The sequence below is a fragment of the Gambusia affinis genome, linkage group LG17 (assembly GCF_019740435.1).
Source record: "Gambusia affinis linkage group LG17, SWU_Gaff_1.0, whole genome shotgun sequence".
Lineage (NCBI taxonomy): Eukaryota > Metazoa > Chordata > Actinopteri > Cyprinodontiformes > Poeciliidae > Gambusia > Gambusia affinis.
In genome coordinates, this window is record NC_057884.1 from 8,755,682 (window position 1) to 8,776,690 (window position 21,009).

General features: G+C 39.3%; 1 protein-coding gene across 5 annotated transcripts; it reads right to left on the minus strand.

Moving 5' to 3' along the window:
* Window positions 1-1,478: 1,478 nt before the first annotated feature.
* Window positions 1,479-19,502, minus strand: camsap1a (calmodulin regulated spectrin-associated protein 1a). 5 transcript variants are annotated; one of them, XM_044143978.1, is made up of 21 exons: window positions 19,151-19,502; window positions 18,852-18,953; window positions 18,494-18,711; window positions 12,736-12,998; window positions 11,766-11,927; window positions 11,593-11,673; window positions 10,911-10,943; window positions 9,808-9,949; window positions 9,199-9,338; window positions 8,480-8,576; window positions 8,172-8,298; window positions 7,690-7,772; window positions 7,154-7,238; window positions 4,840-7,009; window positions 4,049-4,185; window positions 3,727-3,935; window positions 3,525-3,587; window positions 3,175-3,262; window positions 2,959-3,080; window positions 2,271-2,389; window positions 1,479-2,141 (listed from the first exon to the last, which is right to left on the minus strand). In XM_044143978.1, the coding sequence occupies exons 3-21, from the start codon at window positions 18,708-18,710 to the stop codon at window positions 1,851-1,853; spliced, it is 4,629 nt and encodes a 1,542-aa protein (XP_043999913.1). In that variant the 5' UTR covers window position 18,711; window positions 18,852-18,953; window positions 19,151-19,502; the 3' UTR covers window positions 1,479-1,850. The 5 variants fall into 5 exon arrangements, with proteins under 5 accessions (XP_043999913.1, XP_043999914.1, XP_043999915.1 ...); XM_044143979.1 differs by lacking the exon at window positions 18,852-18,953; XM_044143980.1 differs by lacking the exon at window positions 10,911-10,943.
* Between the last annotated feature and the right edge of the window lie 1,507 nt (window positions 19,503-21,009).

Sequence of the window (21,009 nt, forward strand, 5' to 3'; positions counted from 1 at the left end):
AGATAAACTGTGAACTATAGTTAAGTTTAGTGACTAGTTATTTTACCCTTCAGGGATTCTCTTTATTTAATGGAAATTGCTTAAACATCACTTCAACTTTTATCTAAAATGGGCACTTGAGGAAACGAGCTCTAAAATTCTGGTTTTATGAAATGGCAGCAACAAGAAATAAATTGTTGGAAGAAAACTATGTGATGCGTTGTTTGCCATGGTTTGATACAAGCCACAGAGCAAACATGTGGCAGAAGGTGCTTTGATCAAATTATCAGCAATTTCAGTCTATGGATATGTAAGGCTCATAAGACTCAGAAAGGTCATTGCAGAAAAAGGTATTGACTCAGTGTGGCTAAATAAAAATGCTCAACAATTTGTTCTGATTTTTATTTGTAAAAGAAAAAAAAATTAATAATTTTCCTTCCACCTCATATTATGCACTACTGCATGTTGGTCTTACATAATGGATGTATTATGACAACACAGGGACAGATTTAAAGGGTTATGAACAGTTTGTCAAGGCACTTTAAAAACAACCAAAAGTTTGTTTGTTCTTTATCTTGATTTGACTTCTCCCTTCTATCTGCTGTTTTGATGGTGTCACTTGTACGTTATCGAAGCGATATATCCCTCATAAATACAACCATTTCTACCATTACATGTAGTTAAAATTGAATAGGTGTTATTAGACTCAGACTGAGAGATGTGTATCGGAAGAATAGAAATAATGTTTCTGTTTTTATAAGGAACTGATACAATCGGGTCCCATTTTGGCAAGAAAAATGTACCTAGTTGCACTTTATTATATATCCTCAAAATAAATAAACACAAAATATATAACTAAAATCAGACATAACATCTCTTTAACATAATAAACTTTAAAATAGTGCCTACTTTTTTTTTTTTTTTTTTTAGCAAACAGAACTTGTATGTAATGTACAGAAAATACTGTTAAAAAATGTACAAAGTGCAGCAAACAAATATATCAAGTATAGTGCAGGGTTTTTTCCAAACAGTATACCAATACTGACAACTGGTCATTAGCAGGTAATAGCTGTGCCATGTAATAACATGTAATAACCAAATATAAGCAGCAAACAGCTTTGCGACATAACTTAGTTGTTTTGATTAATGGATTGTTTAGTTAATGAATTATCACACACAAATGGTATAGCTTAATGTAGTCCAAAAAATACTATATGTGTAGGATGAATAGTAGAATGTTTCCCTTACTGTGGAACCAATATTTCTGGTTCTGTTCTCTTATCTGACAACAGGTCCAAAATTATAAGAAAAAATAAAAAGAAATAAATTAATAGTTAAGATTTAAAGCATAATCATCAGAACGATGAACCCTATCCCACCAATCATTCAGACCTGCAAACACACTAAACTGGACGAATACTACCACCATTTATCTCCTACATACACTCAAAGTATCTTCAAAGTTCCTTCATTATAAAAGCAGATACAGTCTCGCGGAATCTCCGTAGATTTTTTTATTTTGCTTTTTTTATGCGAAGCTGAGCCAGCAACCTTTGATGACTTGCCTCGGTTCATCACAGCCTGCTGTAAGCTGCACTTTGTGTCGGTGGCAAGTTTGCTTCTGGGAGGAGATTCAGCGGGATAAGACTTGGTGACTTCAGGTTATGATGAAATTAAATTATCGAAGTGTGACATGCATAAGAACCAGGTAATAAAATGAAAACAGCGAGTACGGTGAGTTGGTGAGTTGGTATTCACACTGCCACAGACCATCCAGCTCTCTCTCTAATCTCGTCAGTCTTCTCCAAGATGTTTGGGTCTTGCCCAACTGTAGCTTATTAAACACAGACAGTAAAGTATGAAAGTCCCGCTCATTTTCTGCGAGCGCTCCCTGGTCTCTTGATCTGCCACAGGTGATTGTGGATGGTCAGAGCGTCCACGCTAACGGACACAGTCTTGGCAGGGATCACGGTGAACTGCTTGCGGTCTGAGTTGTACTTGTACAGTTTGTCGATCATCTTTGGAGTGATGGCACGCGGCCCAATGCCCGTGTACTTGAGGATCACCTCGGTGTCTGGTGAGTACATGTAAATGGCGCGGAACTGACACCCGCCGTCGCGGAAGAGGATGAACAGGTGGTTGGAGTCACACTTTTCCAACTCCTGAGAAACACACACAAGAGTTTCAGTCTGGGCGTATAACAAGAAATTGTCGGGAACGTAATGAAATGCATGAAGGTCACAAAAGTTTTATGTGCACAGTTTGGATTGATTCCAGGAGATTTCACTGACCTCAAGGGTGATATTTTTCTGGACCTCATTAACTTTTCCAGCCAGGCAGCAATGGGCGATGGCATTGATGATGATTGGCTTGTTGGATTTTGAGCTAGGCTCCTTGAAGAGCTTAGGACCTTTAAGGAAACAAAATATTATTAATTTATTTTATGTTTTTTTTTAAGTTTGCACTTCTAAATGTCCTCAATAATTTGGATCAGACATTTGATATAAATTTTTTGTTTTTGAGAAACAGTGACTGTTCTTTTTGTAACGCTAGCTGTGCTATTTGGGCAAATTGCTAAGTAAAAATCCTGAAGTCAAATTACAACACGTGTAATTATTTTTGTAGTTTTAAAATATTAGATGAGTCCAATTTTCCAGTGACTTCTCTCTAACAGCAGTGTGACATAACCTCTACAGCAAGAAGTCTTCTGAAAATTCCTCTTCTTTCTCATTTTGTTCCATCAACTCATCATTGGGACAAAAAGCTTCACTGAGCGTACATTTAAATCTTCAATTCACTGTGACCTTATGTACCACCTAATGTCAACTCAAAATGTAAGAGGGATATTGGATGGTGCTCATAGCAACCATCTCTCGCCAGTAGAATCACTGGTAATGAATAATTACGTTCCAGGAATCTTATGCGTCTTTTCTTTTACTTATCGGTATAATCCTTCTGAATTTCTGCATTTCTGCTCACCATTGTACTCCACTGAAGTGATGGATGAGGCTATGGAGCCGTTCTCCCAGTCCCGATCCATGTTCCTGCTGGAAGCTCTGCTCAACATGGGGAGCGAATCCACAGAGCACACAGATGGAGCCCTTGTTGACACGTTAAACACAAGTCAATCGGATAAGCACAAGGATACGCAAGATTTGGAATCTGATTAGTGAATTTTCAAGCACAAGTTCTTACCTGTTTGAGTCTGCCCCGCCAGAGATAACACTGTCTGCATCCATTGCTAGGGAAAGTGTTGATCCACGATGGCTGAAGCTTAAATCAGCTAAAAAGAGTGAGAGAAAGTAGCATCAGTGTATTTTACAGTTCACATTTGATTGCCCCCATTCTGATCCTGAACTACGGAACAGTTAGAACAAGTAGTCACTTTGATCGATAAGCTACACCAAATATTCATTGAACAAATACATATATATACATATATGGATATATAGCTTATATAGTTTGTTTTTTTGTTTTGTTCATTTCTGCTTAATAAGTTGCACATGCTTGTTTGACATTATGCAGAGCAGGTTAGAGACATTCACCTCCCCTGCTGGCTGCTCCTGAACTCTGGTTTTTCATTAACATAGACACCTTCAGAGAATCACCTGTGTGACACACATGCACGTTTACAAGAGGTCACAGCAAGCACACAGGACACTAAAGCCAACCAAGTCACAATTAAACAAACTTGTAAACAAATCAAAACAACATACAACACTGTGTAAACCTCAACGATGGTCTTACGTGTGGTGGATCCTTTAGGAAGGCTGCTGGAATATCCCCGGTGCATTGATTTGGGTCTGTTCCCGCGGGGTTTGGTCTTGGTGCGGGGCTTGACCAGACCCTGCTCTTCCATAAGGGCTTCCTGTTTCCGCCGCAGATACTCCTGTTTAATAAGCTCTCGCCGGGCCTTCTCCTCCTCCTTGCGAATACGCTCCTCCTCCGCCTTACGCCTTGAATAAACATCATAACAGTTAAGGCTTCCTATTTTTATTTTTTTTTTCATGACAGCAGTCCAAGGACAAGCTATGTTATTTTTTGTGCAGGAGTCTTGGCCAGAACGTACCGTGCCTCGTCACGTTTGATCTCGCTCTCTGCTTCTTGCTGCTGTTTCCGGAGTCTCGCCTCCTCAGCTTTGCGCTGCTGTTTGAGGAGGAAGGCAGCACGGCGTTTTGCCATTTCATCCTCTGCCTTCTCATCGTCCTGTTAAATTGTAAATAGATCACCGTGCCTTGAGAAATTATCTGTTTTTTCCCTTGAACCTTTCCCCATTTTATCATGTTACAAAGACAAATGATTCATGTAATAGAACAATACAAAAGAGCTCTGGAAGTGGAAGGAAAATGACACAGTTTTAGCAATTGTTTAAGTATAAAAATTGTAAAAGTGTGATGTGCATTTGTATTCAATGCCCTTCTGTCCATACATCCACTGTGCTTAAAATTTAGTGCAACTAACAGACTGCAGATGTGAGCTAATAAGGCATTTGCTTAGTGTAACTTATTTTTAGCATAAAATCATCTGTCTTTTGGCCTAGTCAAAGGCCATGGCCTAAATTAAGAATGCAAAGAAGAAAAATTAAGTCTCTTCTCTCTAGATGTGTAGAGTGTACACACATGCTTCATGTCTAAATGCACACAACTCACTCAAAGTTTATTTTAGAAATCCTCATTTCCTATTCTTTCTTTCTACATCACATGCATTACATGATGGTTTATCACAAAACTCCTAATGCAATGCATGTTTGTAGTTACAAATTAACAAATAGTAAAAAGGGAGATGTAAATGGCTGTGAAGATGAGGTTCTTTACATGTCAATGCACCAGCCAAACAAAAGCAACAACATTTTGGATTTACCTTAAAGAAGAAGCCCAGCACTCCTTTTTGCTCTCCGTCTGCTGTGCCGTCTGAGATGTCTACACCACCATCCTCCACTAGATCCTTGAGTGACAGGTCGATCTCGATCAGCTGACTCCTGATCCTGCCGCTCTCATCGTCGTCCACATTCTGTTTGTTGTAGTTGGGGGTTTGTTCTTCCACTTGCTCTGCATCCTGTGATGCAGATCCAGACGTCTTGGTAATAACTGGTGGGTCTTGCGAATTCAGTTTGTCTGATGAGTCCATATTTCCGTCCCCGTTGCTTTCATGGACTCTGAAGGAAGAGTTCCTCTGAACCCTCTGAACTCCAGCTGTCTCCAGTTCTCCATCATTGCATTCTCTTGAAGAAGTGTCACTACCTGGCAATGGTTTGGTGGATTTGGTTAGGGCAGACTTGTTATTTGCTTTATTTTGTTTGCGTTCTGCCGCTTTGCTGCGCTGGCTGGAACTGAGTTTGGGGGGACGGCGGAAAGGCATCGAAGTGCTGCCGCCAATATCTACAAAGTGAACTGCAAAGGATCGTGAGTCTGAGGTAGAGGAGGCTGTTTGGGGTGTGTTGGGATCTATCCCAGAGTCTGTGCTTTTCTCTGTTTGTGCCTCGTCTGGTGGTGAGACAACACTCTGCTTCATTAGAAGATCTTGCTGAAGGGAAAGCTGCAGCATCTGTTGCTGGATGGAGCTAATAGCTTGATTGAGCAGGTCTATGGAGTTTGAACATTCGTTGAAATCCGGTACAGAGCTATTATACTGGGTAAGGGTGTTCCAGCTGTCGTCTCTTGTCGTCCACCTGTCTGTTAGACTTTTCAGAGAATCGAGACAGGAATCGTCTTTACAAGCTTGGGTCTTTGCTTTCCTCCTCTCTGCAGCTGTTGATGCAGGAGATTCAAGGGAGTGTTTCATAGGTAAAGGAAGTGTGTCGCTCCTCCCTCCACCCTTTTTAACAATGTTTAAAAATGCAGCTTTCCCAAGCTTTAGTCTCTGCTTAGCATTCAGGGCTTCCATCTTCTTCTTCTGATATTCTATTGCGCGCCTCTGCTCTTCCAGCTGCATGTGAAGTTGTAGCAGCTCTGAAGGCACAACCGGACCGGCCATTATATTCTTCCCCAGCATGGTGCTAGGCTCCTTTGCCTGCCACTGAGAGAGAATCTCAGAACCATCCGGCGTAGTCTTTTGGGAGCTGCTCGTACTTGAGTATCCATCACGAAGGCCAAGTTTAAGCAGCTTTCTCTCTGCAAAGCTGGTCATCTTGATTCCCGCACTGCCCGAAGCACTACAGCTGCTTGCCCACGACACAGTGCTGGGACAAGGACTTGAACATCCGCTTGCATCTTCTTTATCCTCATGCTCACTTACCTTCAAGTCTTCTCGAAGCTTTGCTGACTCAACTTCTCCGTCTCCGAATTCTGCCATGTAGGCCTCGGATAAACGGTTCCCCCTCAGCGTCTTCTCCAGCTCTCTCTGATCATCCTCATCATCTTCCTCAAGGTCTGCAATATCTGAATCAGAGTCATGCCCTGCCTCTATCATTCTGGTGTGTGGAGTCTTCTCTGGTTTGACATCCAGGTGAAGAAAAAAGCCTGGAGACTCTGCGCAGAGTTTCTTTTTTGAGGAGAAAGGGATATTTGCAGTTCTTGTTTTGACAGCTACTGCCCTGCTGCAACTCTCCCCACTTTCCTCCTGCTTGTTCAGTGATATACCCTTCTCCTTGGCTGGCTTAGGGATAGTTGGCATCAATGGCTCCAGATAGTAGCAGTCTGTCTGACTGTCGAGAGCAAAGGGGCTTGCATCGAGACAGAAAGCACGAGAGCTATCAGAAGCCCTGGCGGACAATGTTAGTTTCTGCGCTTCCAGCTCATCCTGCTCCATGTCACTGCCGATTCGGTGTCGAGAAAAACCAGAGGGGTGAATAACAGAAACCAGTTCCTCCTCCTCGATTTCCTCCTCTTCATCTTCTATGCGCATGTGACTGAGCAGACTTTGGCCACTGAGTCGGTACTGAGGCAGACGGGACCCCAGCATGTGTTTTGGGGTTATGCTCATGATGTTAGAGGCCAAGCTGTCCTTGCTTATGGTGCGAGCGAGGCCGTTGCTGTCTGCATCATCCTCCTTGGCAAAATGCACAGCATACGGCACTGGTTGGGACAAAGGTCTAATAGAGAAAAGGGACACCATGAGGTTAAAAGACTAAAACAAGGCAATTGTTGAGCAATTTCATTTGTACGCCCACTTCTACTGCTGCCACAAACTGAGAACTGCTTTTATCAGATATAAAGAGAAGTAATCATAGCCTGACCTTGTCCTTCTTTCTGGCCACGCAACTATTGAGTCCTGGCATTGTCCATCTGTTCGCGCCATTGAGTTTGACCTTTTTCTCAAATCTGTGAGGAGCAAATATTAATCATATTCAAGGAACTATTTGACAAATCTGAAAAACTGATAGCGAATAATTTTAAATTTCAAGTCTGGAATCTTCAAACAAACTCACGTCACTATTCATACAACTAGTAACTAGTTAGCAGTAAACACAAAGGATCTGAAGAAAGATACGTTGAAGACGATTGGGGTCTAATGACCCTTTTTGTTCTCACTCAGGAGCAAAACCAAGATGCAGTTCCTTCATGAAATATTATGACCGCAAGAATTTTTTTCCGAGTTTATCACCGTGCAACTGAAAAATGTTATATACTTTAATAGGGTTGTATGAGAAGGATCAATGCTAAGTAGCGAACAACTGCAAAGTAGAAAAGAAAGATACAGTTCTTGTCCCCAAGAGTCTAAAAGTATTAGAATATGGGGGAGCAGAAAGTGCACCAATATGATTTGTACTACCTGAAGTGCTCTTCTCAACCAAATTTTGTTGTCCCTGTCTCAGTGGCAGTAATGAATGAGATGGACTAGAGGTTGATGTGGCGCTGAGAAAGAAAAACAAGGAAAATCAGTATTAGATAAAAATTATTTTAAATACAAGTTGTCTTAAACAAATTTCTGTAGCCATAATCCTACTAATGCAACATCTGTTTACAAACAGACTTTTGGTCCAATTGTTTTTATTGGTGTATTACTGTCCTGAATAGCAGGAAAGTTGCTTAGTTATGTAGTGTGTGGCTAAAAAGCAACTACTGAATATGTATATTATGTATACACTATAAATTTGAAAGCCTATTTGTAGCAATAAATTAAAGATGTCACAATTTAGACATGAGCATGCAAACATCCAAATGGTCCAGTTCTAGTTGAATTTTCTATACAAAAAAAAATCCACACAATGGTACTAAATAATATTTGTTATTGAAACATTTTTGGCTTAATACCTTTGGTCATTTGTGGAGGTTGTGTTCAAGATGTCCAGAGAGTTTGATGAAGGCATGAAGCTTCGTTTAGTGACATTTGAGACGGGTACATAGGACCGAGAATTTTTGGGCTGCAGCTGCACTCTCACTAAAAAATAACACAACAGGGGAAAGAAACAAACAAACACACACCCAAACAAAACACAAAAAACACCTGTTTGAGTCAGGATTAACAACAAAAATAAAAGATAATGTTTTATCTTGCTTTAAGATAAATAAATTTAGTTACATAAGCCAAAAAAATCAGTTATGTAAAAAGAATATCTTACCATCTTTGACATCCTGAAGGTCTCTGGGACATACAAAGTCAGGCTTCACATTTTCAAACCACCAGAAAAGCTCAGCAATGAAAACCATAACATTGTTCTGAATGACAAAAAACATACAATGTGATTAATGTTAAGAGATACACATGGCTAGGAGTCTCAGACTCTCTACCTTTAAATGAAGCTGATCAAATTTTGTTGAAGACAGTGACAAAATGATCTTGTGCTCATTGCTTAAGATTTTCATCAATATCAGATCAGTGAACCAAAAGCAGGTGAAACATTGTAATAAGCAAAGAAATAACTGCAAAACATGTTCTCTGGTGATAGACGGCTTATAAGGAGAACAGCAAAGTCTTAAGAAGACATATTTTATATCTGAAAACTTATATAATTACAGCTACGATTCGCATACTTTTTACATTACACAGCTGAAAATGACTGCATCCATCCATTTTCTATCTGACCATAGAGAGGAAGGCGACTATTTCCAGAAGAAAAGAAATTAAAAGTGGGAAAAATCCTGTTTTTTTGTCAACCTGTCAAAGTGCAACACAGAGATGTAAAGCACATACAACAATGTGCACATACACAAACCTAAAGCTAACGTAAAGTGGCCAGTCAATCTAATGAGTCCTCACATGCACATGGAAAATGTAGAAACTGTAGACTGGAAGACTCAGTTAGGACTCAACAGTGCCAACATCTGTTTGTCCGGTTACCTTCAACACAGGTGGCGAGTACAGCAGATCCTCCGGCTTCAGGAAGAAGCACTTGTTCAGATACTCATTAGAAAACTCCTTCAGCAGCTGGATGTTGTACATGCTGTCTGCTATGGAGGGAACTTCCTTTAAGCAGATATCTGCACCCAACACAACAATAATTGTTAATATCAAGTGGCCTATTTATTAGGACAACGTTTCTATTTTTTTATTTCAGACGTTTGCATTTTGGAAGATGCTCTTACATCATATTCTGTGGGTTTCAGCCCTAATTTTGCACTTCTGTGTCTGATTTTCCATCAAGTCTTAATCATTTTGTTTTTATTTAAAATTAATGATGGCATGTTTTATCTTATCTCACATGGCGTGATGACGCCTCTGTTAATGAACAAATTAGTTTATCTCTGCTCACAGCAAAAGAACTAAAATAAAAAAAAAAAATCATATTACAGTTTTAAAAGAGAAACTGTAATCAGCTCTATCAGAACGTCAGCTATAAATCTCTGATAGATGGGTCTACTTTATTCTAAAGGGAAGATGTTAAATCTTATTTCTAATCAAGAAAAGAAAAGCTAAAAATAAATAAATAAATAAGACAACCCCTCTAACCTTCAAGTTTAACAACTTCTGGGCAATAGAAGTGGATCACAGCAAGCAGGGCTGTGCCGTCGCTCACATCCTTCAATATGTCTTCCACCAAGGGGAAGTGCTGAAGAGTGCGACCTGAAAGATGATCCCTGCGATACCGCACCTACCGAGCAGGACAGCATCCAAGTTTACAAAATGAACACAAGCTTAAATGATCAAACAGAAAACCACATACACATTTGTCACACACAGACACAATACACCTCACTTTGTGAATACTCCTCTGCCTCACTTTAACATGCATACTGTGCAGCAGATGTCCAAAAGTGATTCTTACTACTTAATTTAATTCATATAATTTAGGTTTTTTATTTATCATATAATTTAATTTATATCAAATCAGCTGGAGATTTGTCATTTTGGTAGGCGCGCTGTGTGTCTGTTATTTTAGCGTCTGCCTTCACCTATAGGAGCTGGCATGACGTCAGCAGTATTTAGTTATAATGACGAATTACTGAAAACAACATTTAGGGGTTAACGGAGATAAAAGGGAGAGACATTTAAGGTTAAAGTGAAAAACATAGGGGTCAGTGACGAGTACGTTACCACACGAGAGAACTCCACAGGCTCCAATAAACAATGAGCCAGAGCATGCCATAAATCAGGCTGGCGAGGGAAGACAGAAATGATTTGGTGGACGTTAACAATGGAATGAAACATGCAGTGAGTGGAAATGTGGAGCCATCTGAAAGTGTGCTTTAGGCATGGTGCTTGACAGTATTGATGTGTTTGAAGTGAACTGAAGTTCCTCTCTGTGAGAACATTTTAACAGGGGGCAAGTGACTGTCGAAGAAATAGCTACAGAGTTTCGAAAGCTAACCAACAGTGAAAGCAGTTTCATGCATTGGTTGTTTCTTGTTTTGCCACTAGGTGGCACTAGAAATTTTTCCCTGTGGATACTAAAGTGTTTCTATGACAAGGTGTTTTAGTCATTATGCTTTCTTCTTCTCGACTCTCTTCAAAGTTTATTTTAATGTAACTTTCCAGGTGTGAAACATACGTACACAACAGCATTCAACTCAGACACACATACAAACACAAGGATAGCAAACATTTACACTTACAGGTACAAGCTTCCAGTACCATTTGGAGGGAGACTAGTTTCCAAGAGGCACACAGGGAGGAAGGTTAATGGGACACAAACAGGGAGAGCAGCAGACAAGTAAAGGGTTAGATACAGGGACACCGAATCAGAATTACCTCCTGTTAGACAGGAGATAGGTCTGATAGGAATGGATATGGAAAAGGGTTAGACTGAAACATATCACAAACAACGTCATTTTAAGCACAGTTAACAACAAATATTGCAGAAATTCTCAACAATCTAGAAAAAATGCATAACTTAATTAATTTATGTAATTCAAAACTCTGTAATAGTTCAGGTTCATGACAGATTTCAAGTGTTTATTTCTGGCAATTATCACCAGCAGCTAATCTCAAATTCAGCTTCACTTGTATGTGCCTGCCTGTAAGCTGTAAGCTTTCTATAAAGTATTTTATAGAAAATGGCTAAGTGTGGCATGTGGGATTTTATCATAAAGGAACACACAAGAAAAACGGAGAATAAAGGCACAACAGGGGGATCACACACTGACACAAGTGTCCACAAACCAGCCTTGACAGTTCACAAGGTCAACAAGACTAATATATTCAACAAGCTTAACTACATTTCCAAGAAAAAATACTATTTAACACACCAAGCCTTTTAATCGCTTCAGTGAGATGAAAGCACAGAGATTCGTGTACCTTGTGGTGGCTGGGTGACTCCAGTAGGTGCTGCTTCATTTTACACTCTTTATCTGTTAGCTCCCTCATTTTTATGGTAATCTAATGTGAAAAAAAAATAAAATAAAACCGGTAAATTGAAATTATTCAAAGCATTCAAAAATAAAAACAGAACAAATCTGACTGATTAAAACCTTGTTAATCCAAAGGATCATAGCCTCCTCCAGGTTGCAAGGAAGCTCTTTGGAGGCACTGATGTTTGAAAAGCGTTTGACACACGACACCACCTTCTCTATGCTGATCATTTCCACTGTGTAGGCCATCATCAGAGCATCAATGAGGTGGATGTGGGCACTCTGGGAAAAGAAAGAGATTTGGATTTTGTTTTACTTAATAATTATTCAGAATATGAAGTAGAATGACAAAGAATTTCATTTGTTTCAACTTCTAATTGCTGCCTCAGACTCTTAAGCGCCACTATTGGAGAAGAAAAACATCCATTTACTAAGCAGACGTTATTCTCTGTGTTTGTTTCTCAACCAGCTTAGATGACTATGTGTTTTCACAACTGTGGGGGATATAACTAACATCTCTATGGAAAGGATTCCCATTAAATAAACATGTTGCACATTGTTCTTGTGCAGATTCTAAATCCAACAAATATCATATCAGATATTAAATTATTTACTGCAACATTCCAAGCCTGTATTTGTATGATGAAAGCAGCTAAAAGCCAAATGTGAAATTTTAACATCCAGATTCTCTCCAGGCCTCCTACTTTTGTGCTGAGCTTCTCTCTGTCATGGATTAAAACAAGTCTGGACAAGTTAAGTTTATAAAACGAATTCTAACATGCCCACTTAAACCCACCTTCAAGTGGGTTAAAGGTTTTCAGCATTTCACAGCGTGGAAACGAGCGACGCTTCATAACCTCACCTTTCCAGACATGATTCACGCATTAGGCCAGGTACTAAAAAACCTCGTGAGAAAATATATGTTCAAGTGTTGCCTAACATTACACACACACACACACACGCACGCACACCCACACACACACGCACACAAACAAATCATTTTGTATTCAGACACGTCAGGGCATTTTCTTAGGCTTGTTGTAGATGTCACAGCGTTTTGTTATTGCAGCTTTCAGGAGGAGGCACTGACCATTTTAATGGGAGACGAGCAGAGATCTATGTCAGACACTGGTGTGCCGTTGGTCTCCAGGACATAGATCCCTTTTCTGGACAGGGCCTGGATGACAGACTGGTGGCTTTGGAGGTAGGCGGCCTGTTCAGCGGGAAGGATGAGTCCACACACACGGTTGTAGAGCTCTCCGGACAGCAGCAGGTGGATGATGTGGGGCTTGATGTGCTCCTGCTCATACTGGTCGGTATAGAATGGATCTCGAAGATCTGAAGGGATGTCATCTGGAAAGCAGTCACAATGACATGGCACTTGAATTTCTCATGTTTTTATTGCCTCCCTTATCACCATCAGTCATGCAGCTATTTTATCTCTTGACATGTGTTTACTAGTTGCTCATGTTACATAACCACAACACTTTCAGTGCACGGACTATCGAGGTATTAGACTGTCTGAAAGAAAAAAAAAACACAACCCTAGGACAAACTCAGACGCTGAACAACATGTCAGCCAGGCATGCTGTGAACCAGAGGCTTTAAGTCAATGAGTTAACGGACTTAGAGGTGATGTTTAAGCTGCTGTTTTCCTGCTTGTGGTCACAGACATGGTGGCAGTTATTTTTATATGCCTCCAACTCATTAATCCAGATTTAAAGCCTGCAGGACTCTCTACTTTTAGCTTTCAGCACATTTGGTGCTGATGCAGACAGGGGGTGGCAAGAGCAGGGTTGTTTTTGTTTTTGTCTATTTACATTGCAAAGAAATAGAAACAAACCCGCTACTATTATTAAAGATACATTTGATTTACTCAGTGGTTCAAATGAGATGACCAATAGGACTCTCATTCAATGTTAAATTTAAAGTTTCAGTAATTGTTAATGGAAAACTAGCAAAAAACTGTAATTTCAAAAATTAAAACAATGAATAAAGTAAATGAAAAAGCTTAAAGCGGACAATAATTGTTACTAACACTGGAAAACAGGGTAGAAAGGGGGTTCACAAAGTGATGTAATTCTCATTTTGTGCAACACATTCACAATGATTGCACTAAATACATGGTGATGCAATCGCTCCCATAAAATCCACCAGATAAAAGCATTTTGCAGAGATTCGTCCCGTCTTTGTTGGATATCTTTAGTTGTTTTTGCATGAAGCTTTGACAAGTGCTCCCAGTTGATATTAGTAGCATATTGGCACAAAAGTGTACTTTGAGAATTAGAAAGACATACAAACTCTATTTTAAGGCATTTGATATGTACAAATTTCTTTGTAGGTTTGCCACAGTGGTTGCACATGAATTATTTTTTTTTCTTTTGACTGGCATTATGTTTATTTACTTTTTTTTTTATTTAAACCCTTTTGTAAAATTCCTGTTGTTTTGTTTAACCAAAATCCTAACTGTGAACAAGCATGGCATATAACCTTCGGCTCTGTATGAAGAAAATGGATAATATTTGGTAATACTCAACACCTGCCTCTACACAAACTAAATAACCAAAAGAGAGCAGAGCCTTTTTAAAAATGTAAATAAACAGCAAGATTGGATCTGAACATCAGAACTCTGTGAAGACTCAGCTGTGCATTTCACAGCCTGCTGCATGCTTGACATGGTCTACACCACAATTTCTTTCTCACTCAGTGCTGAAGTCACTATGTGTGCGTGAGCATCCGAGATCATGTATGAAACTGCTCTTTGCACACTACATCAGGTCGGATTAAATCTGTCTAGTTTTGCTCCCGCTCCTCCTAAACCTGCACCCTCTCTGTCCTGACTCTCCCTTGGCCTCAGTTGCCTTGAATGTCCCCTTGTCTTTCCTGGTTGCCGTGGTGATGGGTGATGAGACGGGAAATGCCAGCATGGCTAATTGTGGGGGCTGGGATGCTGTCCCATCTCCTGCTCATTTGATCATGTTATGGTATATGTGTGTGTGTGTGCGTGTGTGGGGGTGTGTGTGTGTGTGTGTGACAAGAGGAACTATAAGGGTTGAGGGAGGAGCTCCTCTGTAATCCTTGCTGCTAATACTCCGTCAATATTATCCACCTGATCTAAGTATCACAGCCCACCCTGGTGAGCCTGTGTGAGAGTGTGAGGGGAATTAAGAAAGGTTGTCTGTGTGTGGGTTTATACAGGGAAAGGCTTTGTTCCTATTCAGGTGCTCTGCCGGACAGGATGCAGGGATCTTGCTGACAGACGATGCAGGGTTTTCAGACTCTGGGCAATGCAGCAGAAAGGTGCAGCTCTTCGATTCCAGTAAGAACACTATAATGGAGATACTACCTGAAGAGCACAAGCTGAGAAAACAAAATCTTTACGATGCACGCATGGATACACCTGGGAGTCTTACCTAACAGAAAACAGTGGAAGGTGTAAAGTCAGGCTGGCAGCTTTTTCAGTTTGGATCAAGCTTTCAGTGTAGCTCAGGACAAATGTGTTTTTGATTTCCAAAAGTATTAATTTAGTAGCTCTGGTACACTGTGTCTGATTTTCTACTTCTATTTTGTTAAAAATAAATAAATCTGGATCTGAATTTAACACGGTCATTGTACTCCTTCTTAAAATCAGCATGATCTGGCTGCTGGACATACAGTAAAAGTCTCATTCAAAAACTATTAATAAAAAAACAATAGAATCAAAATCAGAATAAAAAAAATAATTTATTTTACATTCTTGGGCAAAATCTAGTAAAATAAGTCTCCATTGGTCAGGAATTAGTACGTTATGAGTCTAAACAAGAAGGCTTTGTTGAGCAGAACACAAGCCTTCAGGTCCAATCCTATTTAACACTTAAGCATGTGACTGTCTGACTCTGACTTTCACACCAGCTTAAAGACAACACAGTCCTCCCAGCACCACTGTGTTTAAAGCTGATCAAAGTGGTTTTGGTCTTCTGTCCTGTTCAAATTAATCAAAATCACTGTGGTTTATTTTATTGATATTTGTTATATAATTGGCACTACACTGTTACTTTTCCAGCCAAGAAGAGATAAGTTATGAAATACAAAAATATTTCTCTGTTATGAGATTCAGAAAACAGCTTATATCTGTGAATGCCCCCTTGGTGAGAAATTATTCTAAAAACCACATAAAAAGCCAGAACACCGCAAACACTGCAAATGCATTCAGGAACAAAGTAATTAGCTCCTGGAGACTCAACCCATGGTGTGGCGCAACAACAGCTGAAGTATTTGACAGTGATAAATAAGAAAACCAAAGTAAAAACGTGGCAGTATCGTGTTGTTCCATAGCTTTCAAAATACACAACGTCCCTATCCATCTTGCCAAATTAGTTAAAACGTTGCTAAAAGGTGCTAAATGCTAAATAGAGTAGCCATCACAAAAGGCTGATCTTAGTCTTATGGAGTGTTTACAAGCAGATCTGAAGGGGTGTGTGGGAGGAAGGAAGTTCTACCAGTTATCAAGGAAACATATGTAAACTTGACTGCAAAGAAAGTAATTAAAAAATGTCACTCGTTATTCTGTGTTTTTTTGTTTTTTTTTAAGGAAATAAAACGTTTTTGACAAACCTAACTGGACTAAAAATGATAACCTGTATTCTGATTTAATTTCAGCAAAATAGAAAAAAAAAGTTCTATCTTTTCACAGTCTACATGAGTACATAAAGCTTCAGTCCTCACTAACAAGCTGTATATTTAGGGCTTGTCTCCTTCTCTGTTTCAAGTTGCTGAGCTGTGCAAGGCAGATCTCCAGGAGGAAAGCCCCTCTTCTAATATTGCTGAGTCACAAACTCAATGTCATAACAACAACTATTCTGCAACTTGAGGTCTGCCCCAGTAGCTGCTTCCAAATCCATCATTGTCTTGCTGGGGTCCGTGAACAGCACCACTCACTTTATGCTCAAACACCACAGAGAGCAGACAGCGAGTGGCACAGAAACCCACATTGAAGGAGTCATTTCCTGACATTTACTAACCAGTGTGGCCATGTGGTCATTTTTAATGTCTTAATAGACCTTAATCTGAGCCAGCAATGTTAATGATCTCTGCAGAAAAGATGCAGTCTGAGTTTTCAGTCCCCATTGGAGCTGCATTCTTGATATTAAAGTCTATTGTTTGAAAAACTGGCTCCTCATTTGATGGAAAAACAAAAACAAAATTAAATTATAACCAGCTATGGGTGGGTGTAACACTTTACTTTATGCATTAACACTTTAACACTTTACTTTATTTAAAAAGCAAGCCTTAGAAGCCTTAAAAATTGCAACATGACCCTTTCTGTTTTTGAGGACCTTTATCATTAAAAATAAAAGGGGGCCTGGAATCAGCTGACACAGGGGTACAGTTCGGATAGGTCAGCAGTCCTTCACGGGGCAAAAACACAGAGAGACAAGTGTCTACATTCACAGTAAGAGAAGACATCGATTCACAGATGAACCTATGAGGCAATTTAGCCATGGCAGGAAACCTGAGCACACAGTGGGCGTACAGACGCTGCAAAATCAGTACCAGTCTCACCAGCAGATTCATATGTTGGAAAACAAAAATATATTTTCAAGATTTAAAAATCTCCACATAGAAACAGCACATAGTTAGAGTTGAGTAATACTCTTTAGGTAGTGGCTAAAGTTAGCCACTAGCTAATAAAACAAATCCTTAGGTAAGATCTGATTTAAAGTCTGCTTAACTATCATTTCTTTTCCTGTTTTTATTTACTAATTAGTATTGTAGCTTGTCCTTGATTTAAGAAGTTTCTACAATGTCAAGTTTGTGATTTTTGTCAAAAAAACCCAAAACAATAAATAACCCATCAAAATGGCAAAAAGGTTTTTATAGAAAAGCGTAACAGCAGAGGAAGTATTTAATTTTAGTATAAGTATTAGTATTTAATTTTAGTTTAAGTATGTTTATTTAATTTTTCATCCCTTATGGTTGTTTCTTTTCATTTTAAAGTATCTACAAACAATAAACTACTGCATAGATTGAACAAAGTTTTCAAATAGCCTGAAGCATAATTTTTTGTTGATAGCAAACTGCAGTGTATCGTAATAATAGTCAATGAAAAATGTGATGGACTTTATTTGCCAGGCTTACAAACAACAGCAATCAGTTGCTGGAGAGGTTTATTTTGTTCTTTTAATAGTTCACTTAAACCTTTTTATATTTTGTCACGTAACTTATAACCACAAATTACAGTGTACTTTATCGGACATCTGTGTTTGATAAATGTACAAAAGGCACTTTATAAATTTGAAGTTAAATTAAGATTTCCCTTTTTTTATATCAATCTGAAAAGTGTGGCATGCATTAGTACAACCACTTCTTGCTGCACTTACACCAGCACATCTTTTGAGATACTTCTTTAACAGTTTTTCACATGTTTGCCCCTTTTTTTTTTTTTTTTTTTTTTTACAATAAAACCCATTTAATTTCAATCAGAGCAAATAAGGAGCTTGTGAAAACATTACTTTGAAAGTTTCAATTGGATTTAAGTCTTGACTATAACTTGGGAATTCAAGCATACATACTGTACATGCTTTGATCAAATCTATTCATTTGTTGTTCTACATACATGTCAAGGGTCATTCTTTTGCTGAAGGGTTAAGATTTTGCAGCCACTATTTCCCTGAACTTAGCTCCAACCATCTTCCTGTCAATCTGTAGCCAGTCTCTCCAACCATGTGTGGAAAAAAGTATTCCCACAGGCTGCAAAACCAGACTTTTTACATACATTTCTGAACGAAAAATTACCTACTCTCTTAAACAGACATATGGCTGATTTAATAAGCACCTCTCAGTAAGGAGAGAAGAAGAGAGAACCTTACCGTGGCCATAGGCTTTGGCAAACACCCAGCGGAGATTTGCTTCTATTTTGGCCCTGGCGCAGTCATAGAGCTTGAGCTGTACAACCTGAGCCTCCATGCTCTCTCCTACTTCTTCTCCTCCTCCGCCTCCATCATCCTCATCATCATCAGCCGCCGCTGCTGCTACTACTGCTGTTGTTCTCCTCCAGGTGCTGTCCCTGCCAGCATTCACATCCATCCTGCAGGAAGAGACACAAAGATATCCCTGCTAGTGGAGGCAAAGAGCATTACATCATCGAAGAACAAAACAAGCAGGCCCGTGGTTCACCTGCTTTAGGCGATGGAACAAAATAAAACACACCGGTTCACCTTGCCTCACCTTGTCTCGCTGTCAAGTCACTTTATTCCCCTGAGCCTTTTTAATTCCGACTCTAAAGCGGTTTCTATGAATATCGGATGGTGATGTGTCTGGTTGGAACGTCTACAAATGAGTGACAGTTTTCGTTTATAACCGATTACTTTTGAAAAAATACAGCCTTAGAAAAAACAACAGTTTAAACGCTAGAAACAGTAACAGATGACTATCCGAACAATAATAAGCTCGAGTTGACAGTGTGTCGGATGGCTAACCTGCGATCACAGTCATTTTAAGCAGCATTTATATAAAGAAAGACTCACTTCTACGAGCACATTTGCGTCCTGTTCACAGCCTCAGCTTTTCGGGCAGGTGTGATGTTAAAACGTTGTCATGCTGGGCCTGGTTCCTCCAGTTTAACGGTGAAATAACGGGAGACTCCTCCCTGTTCAGCGATACAAATCTCCGGCCTGTCGCTGGCAGTGGATGGTCGTTAATCCAATAATAAAAAATCTGAGTGGGAACCATTCGGGCGTCCGTCTTCGAGGAAAATTGAAAGCGTAAACACTGGCGGCTTCATTTTGGAGCTGTCATCGCTCCGGACAGAGGAGTAACGGGTCTACCGGTGCACGGGCAGCCCTGTTTGTAGGAGCCTGTCTCTATGGGGACGGGTGTTACCGTCAGGCTGCCTGCAATATACCGACTCACCAGCTGGGGGCGATCTTGTCTTACGTACAATGACCGCTCATAAAGTCAGTCGCACCTCAATTAGCGGCAAATCAACTAACTGCAGGTGTTGTTTGGGAAATGTCCCTACCACGTCTGCTACTTTAAAGACTGGTTCCAGATTATGAACAGGATTTAGGTCGGATTTTGACTAAACCATTCCATTAAATACTTCCGCTTTCGTCCAAACCACCCAGTTGTCCTTAATGTAGGTGCTCTTCTTATCTTTCAGGTCTTTTTCAGACTCCAGCAGGCTTTCACACAAAAAATGTAAACAAATAAGTTATCTTTCTTATTGAGAGGTTTCTGACAAAAGAAGGACTAATTGCACATAGTTTTATGTTTTACATTTCTAATAAAATGAAAAACCATGATTCCTTTGTCCTTCCTCTTACAGAACTTTGTGCAGTTGCACCGTGAACTGCACAAAGTTCACGTTGCAACTTGGCATGTCTTAGAAAGACACTTGCCAATTGTCAATTTTGTCAATTTTGCACTCACAATTTAATAATGTACAATAACAGATTTATGAAATTACTGTCGGATCAGTTTGAATATTCTTCTATCAAACTGACTTGGCTTATTGCTTTGTTTAAGACTTTACATGAGCCAAATGCAGACATATTTGGCTGCTTTAAATCATCAACATTGTGACACAAGCTATAAGCTTATTCCAGTTTGAAATTTTTATTATTCCAGTTTGAAACTTGTAGATAAACGATAAAGCAAAAATATTTCTTTGAATCAAAGACAATCATTACCTTTATAAATTTATGTTTTGAGGAAAAGATGCATATGTTTGGATAATTTCAGCATGGCTAGTGTGGAACTAAAGTTATTTTTGCAAGAAATGGAAGAGTTACAGACATGATTGTTATGTTGAAGTGAAATCTTTGTGTTTAAGAGAGACAACCAGAAGGGGGAGACATTTCTGCATTTATAGATAAATCTGGGTTTTGATTTCATAGCTGGATTAAACGTCTCCAACAATTTAGTTGGTAATTCTGGTTTTTACACCTGTGATGTTATTTATTAAAATTAGATGGAATTCTAAAAAAAAAAAATAGTGAACTGTGATGTTCCTCATGAAGTGAGACTGAGGGCTATAACTTCGAATGATAATTTAGAAAGTAATCCAAAAAAAGAGTAAAAACAAATTTCACAGGATTTAATTTTCATGACTGTAATTAACAGACTAAGGCTCTTTTTACATTTTACGTTTTTCTTGCCATTCTCACATAAGGACCAGATTTGTAGAGTGAACAAGTGCCCACCATGCCCATGTAAGAGGACAGCCATTTCTTTTCAGTTTTGTCATACTCTTTATTTTTTCTTTATCTTTACTTCAGATGCTTTGAACTGGGGTGTAATATACTGTATATTCACAGCTCAGGATATTCTCACTGTGTAATCTACAATTCTTTTGGGTGTTATGTGCTGTTTTTATCTGATTACT

What these genes read in the sequence shown, in the direction of transcription:
- camsap1a (XM_044143979.1), bottom strand. Translation starts at nt 18,710, where the DNA reads ATGGATGTGAATGCTGGCAGGGACAGCACCTGGAGGAGAACAACAGCA. An exon ending in AGTCACCCAGCCACCACAAG is followed by an intron (nt 10,944 to 11,592) that starts GTACACGAATCT and finishes CTTGGAAACTAG; the next exon opens with TCTCCCTCCAAATGGTACTG. An exon ending in GGTACTGGAAGCTTGTACCT is followed by an intron (nt 9,950 to 10,910) that starts GTAAGTGTAAAT and finishes CCTGCTCGGTAG; the next exon opens with GTGCGGTATCGCAGGGATCA.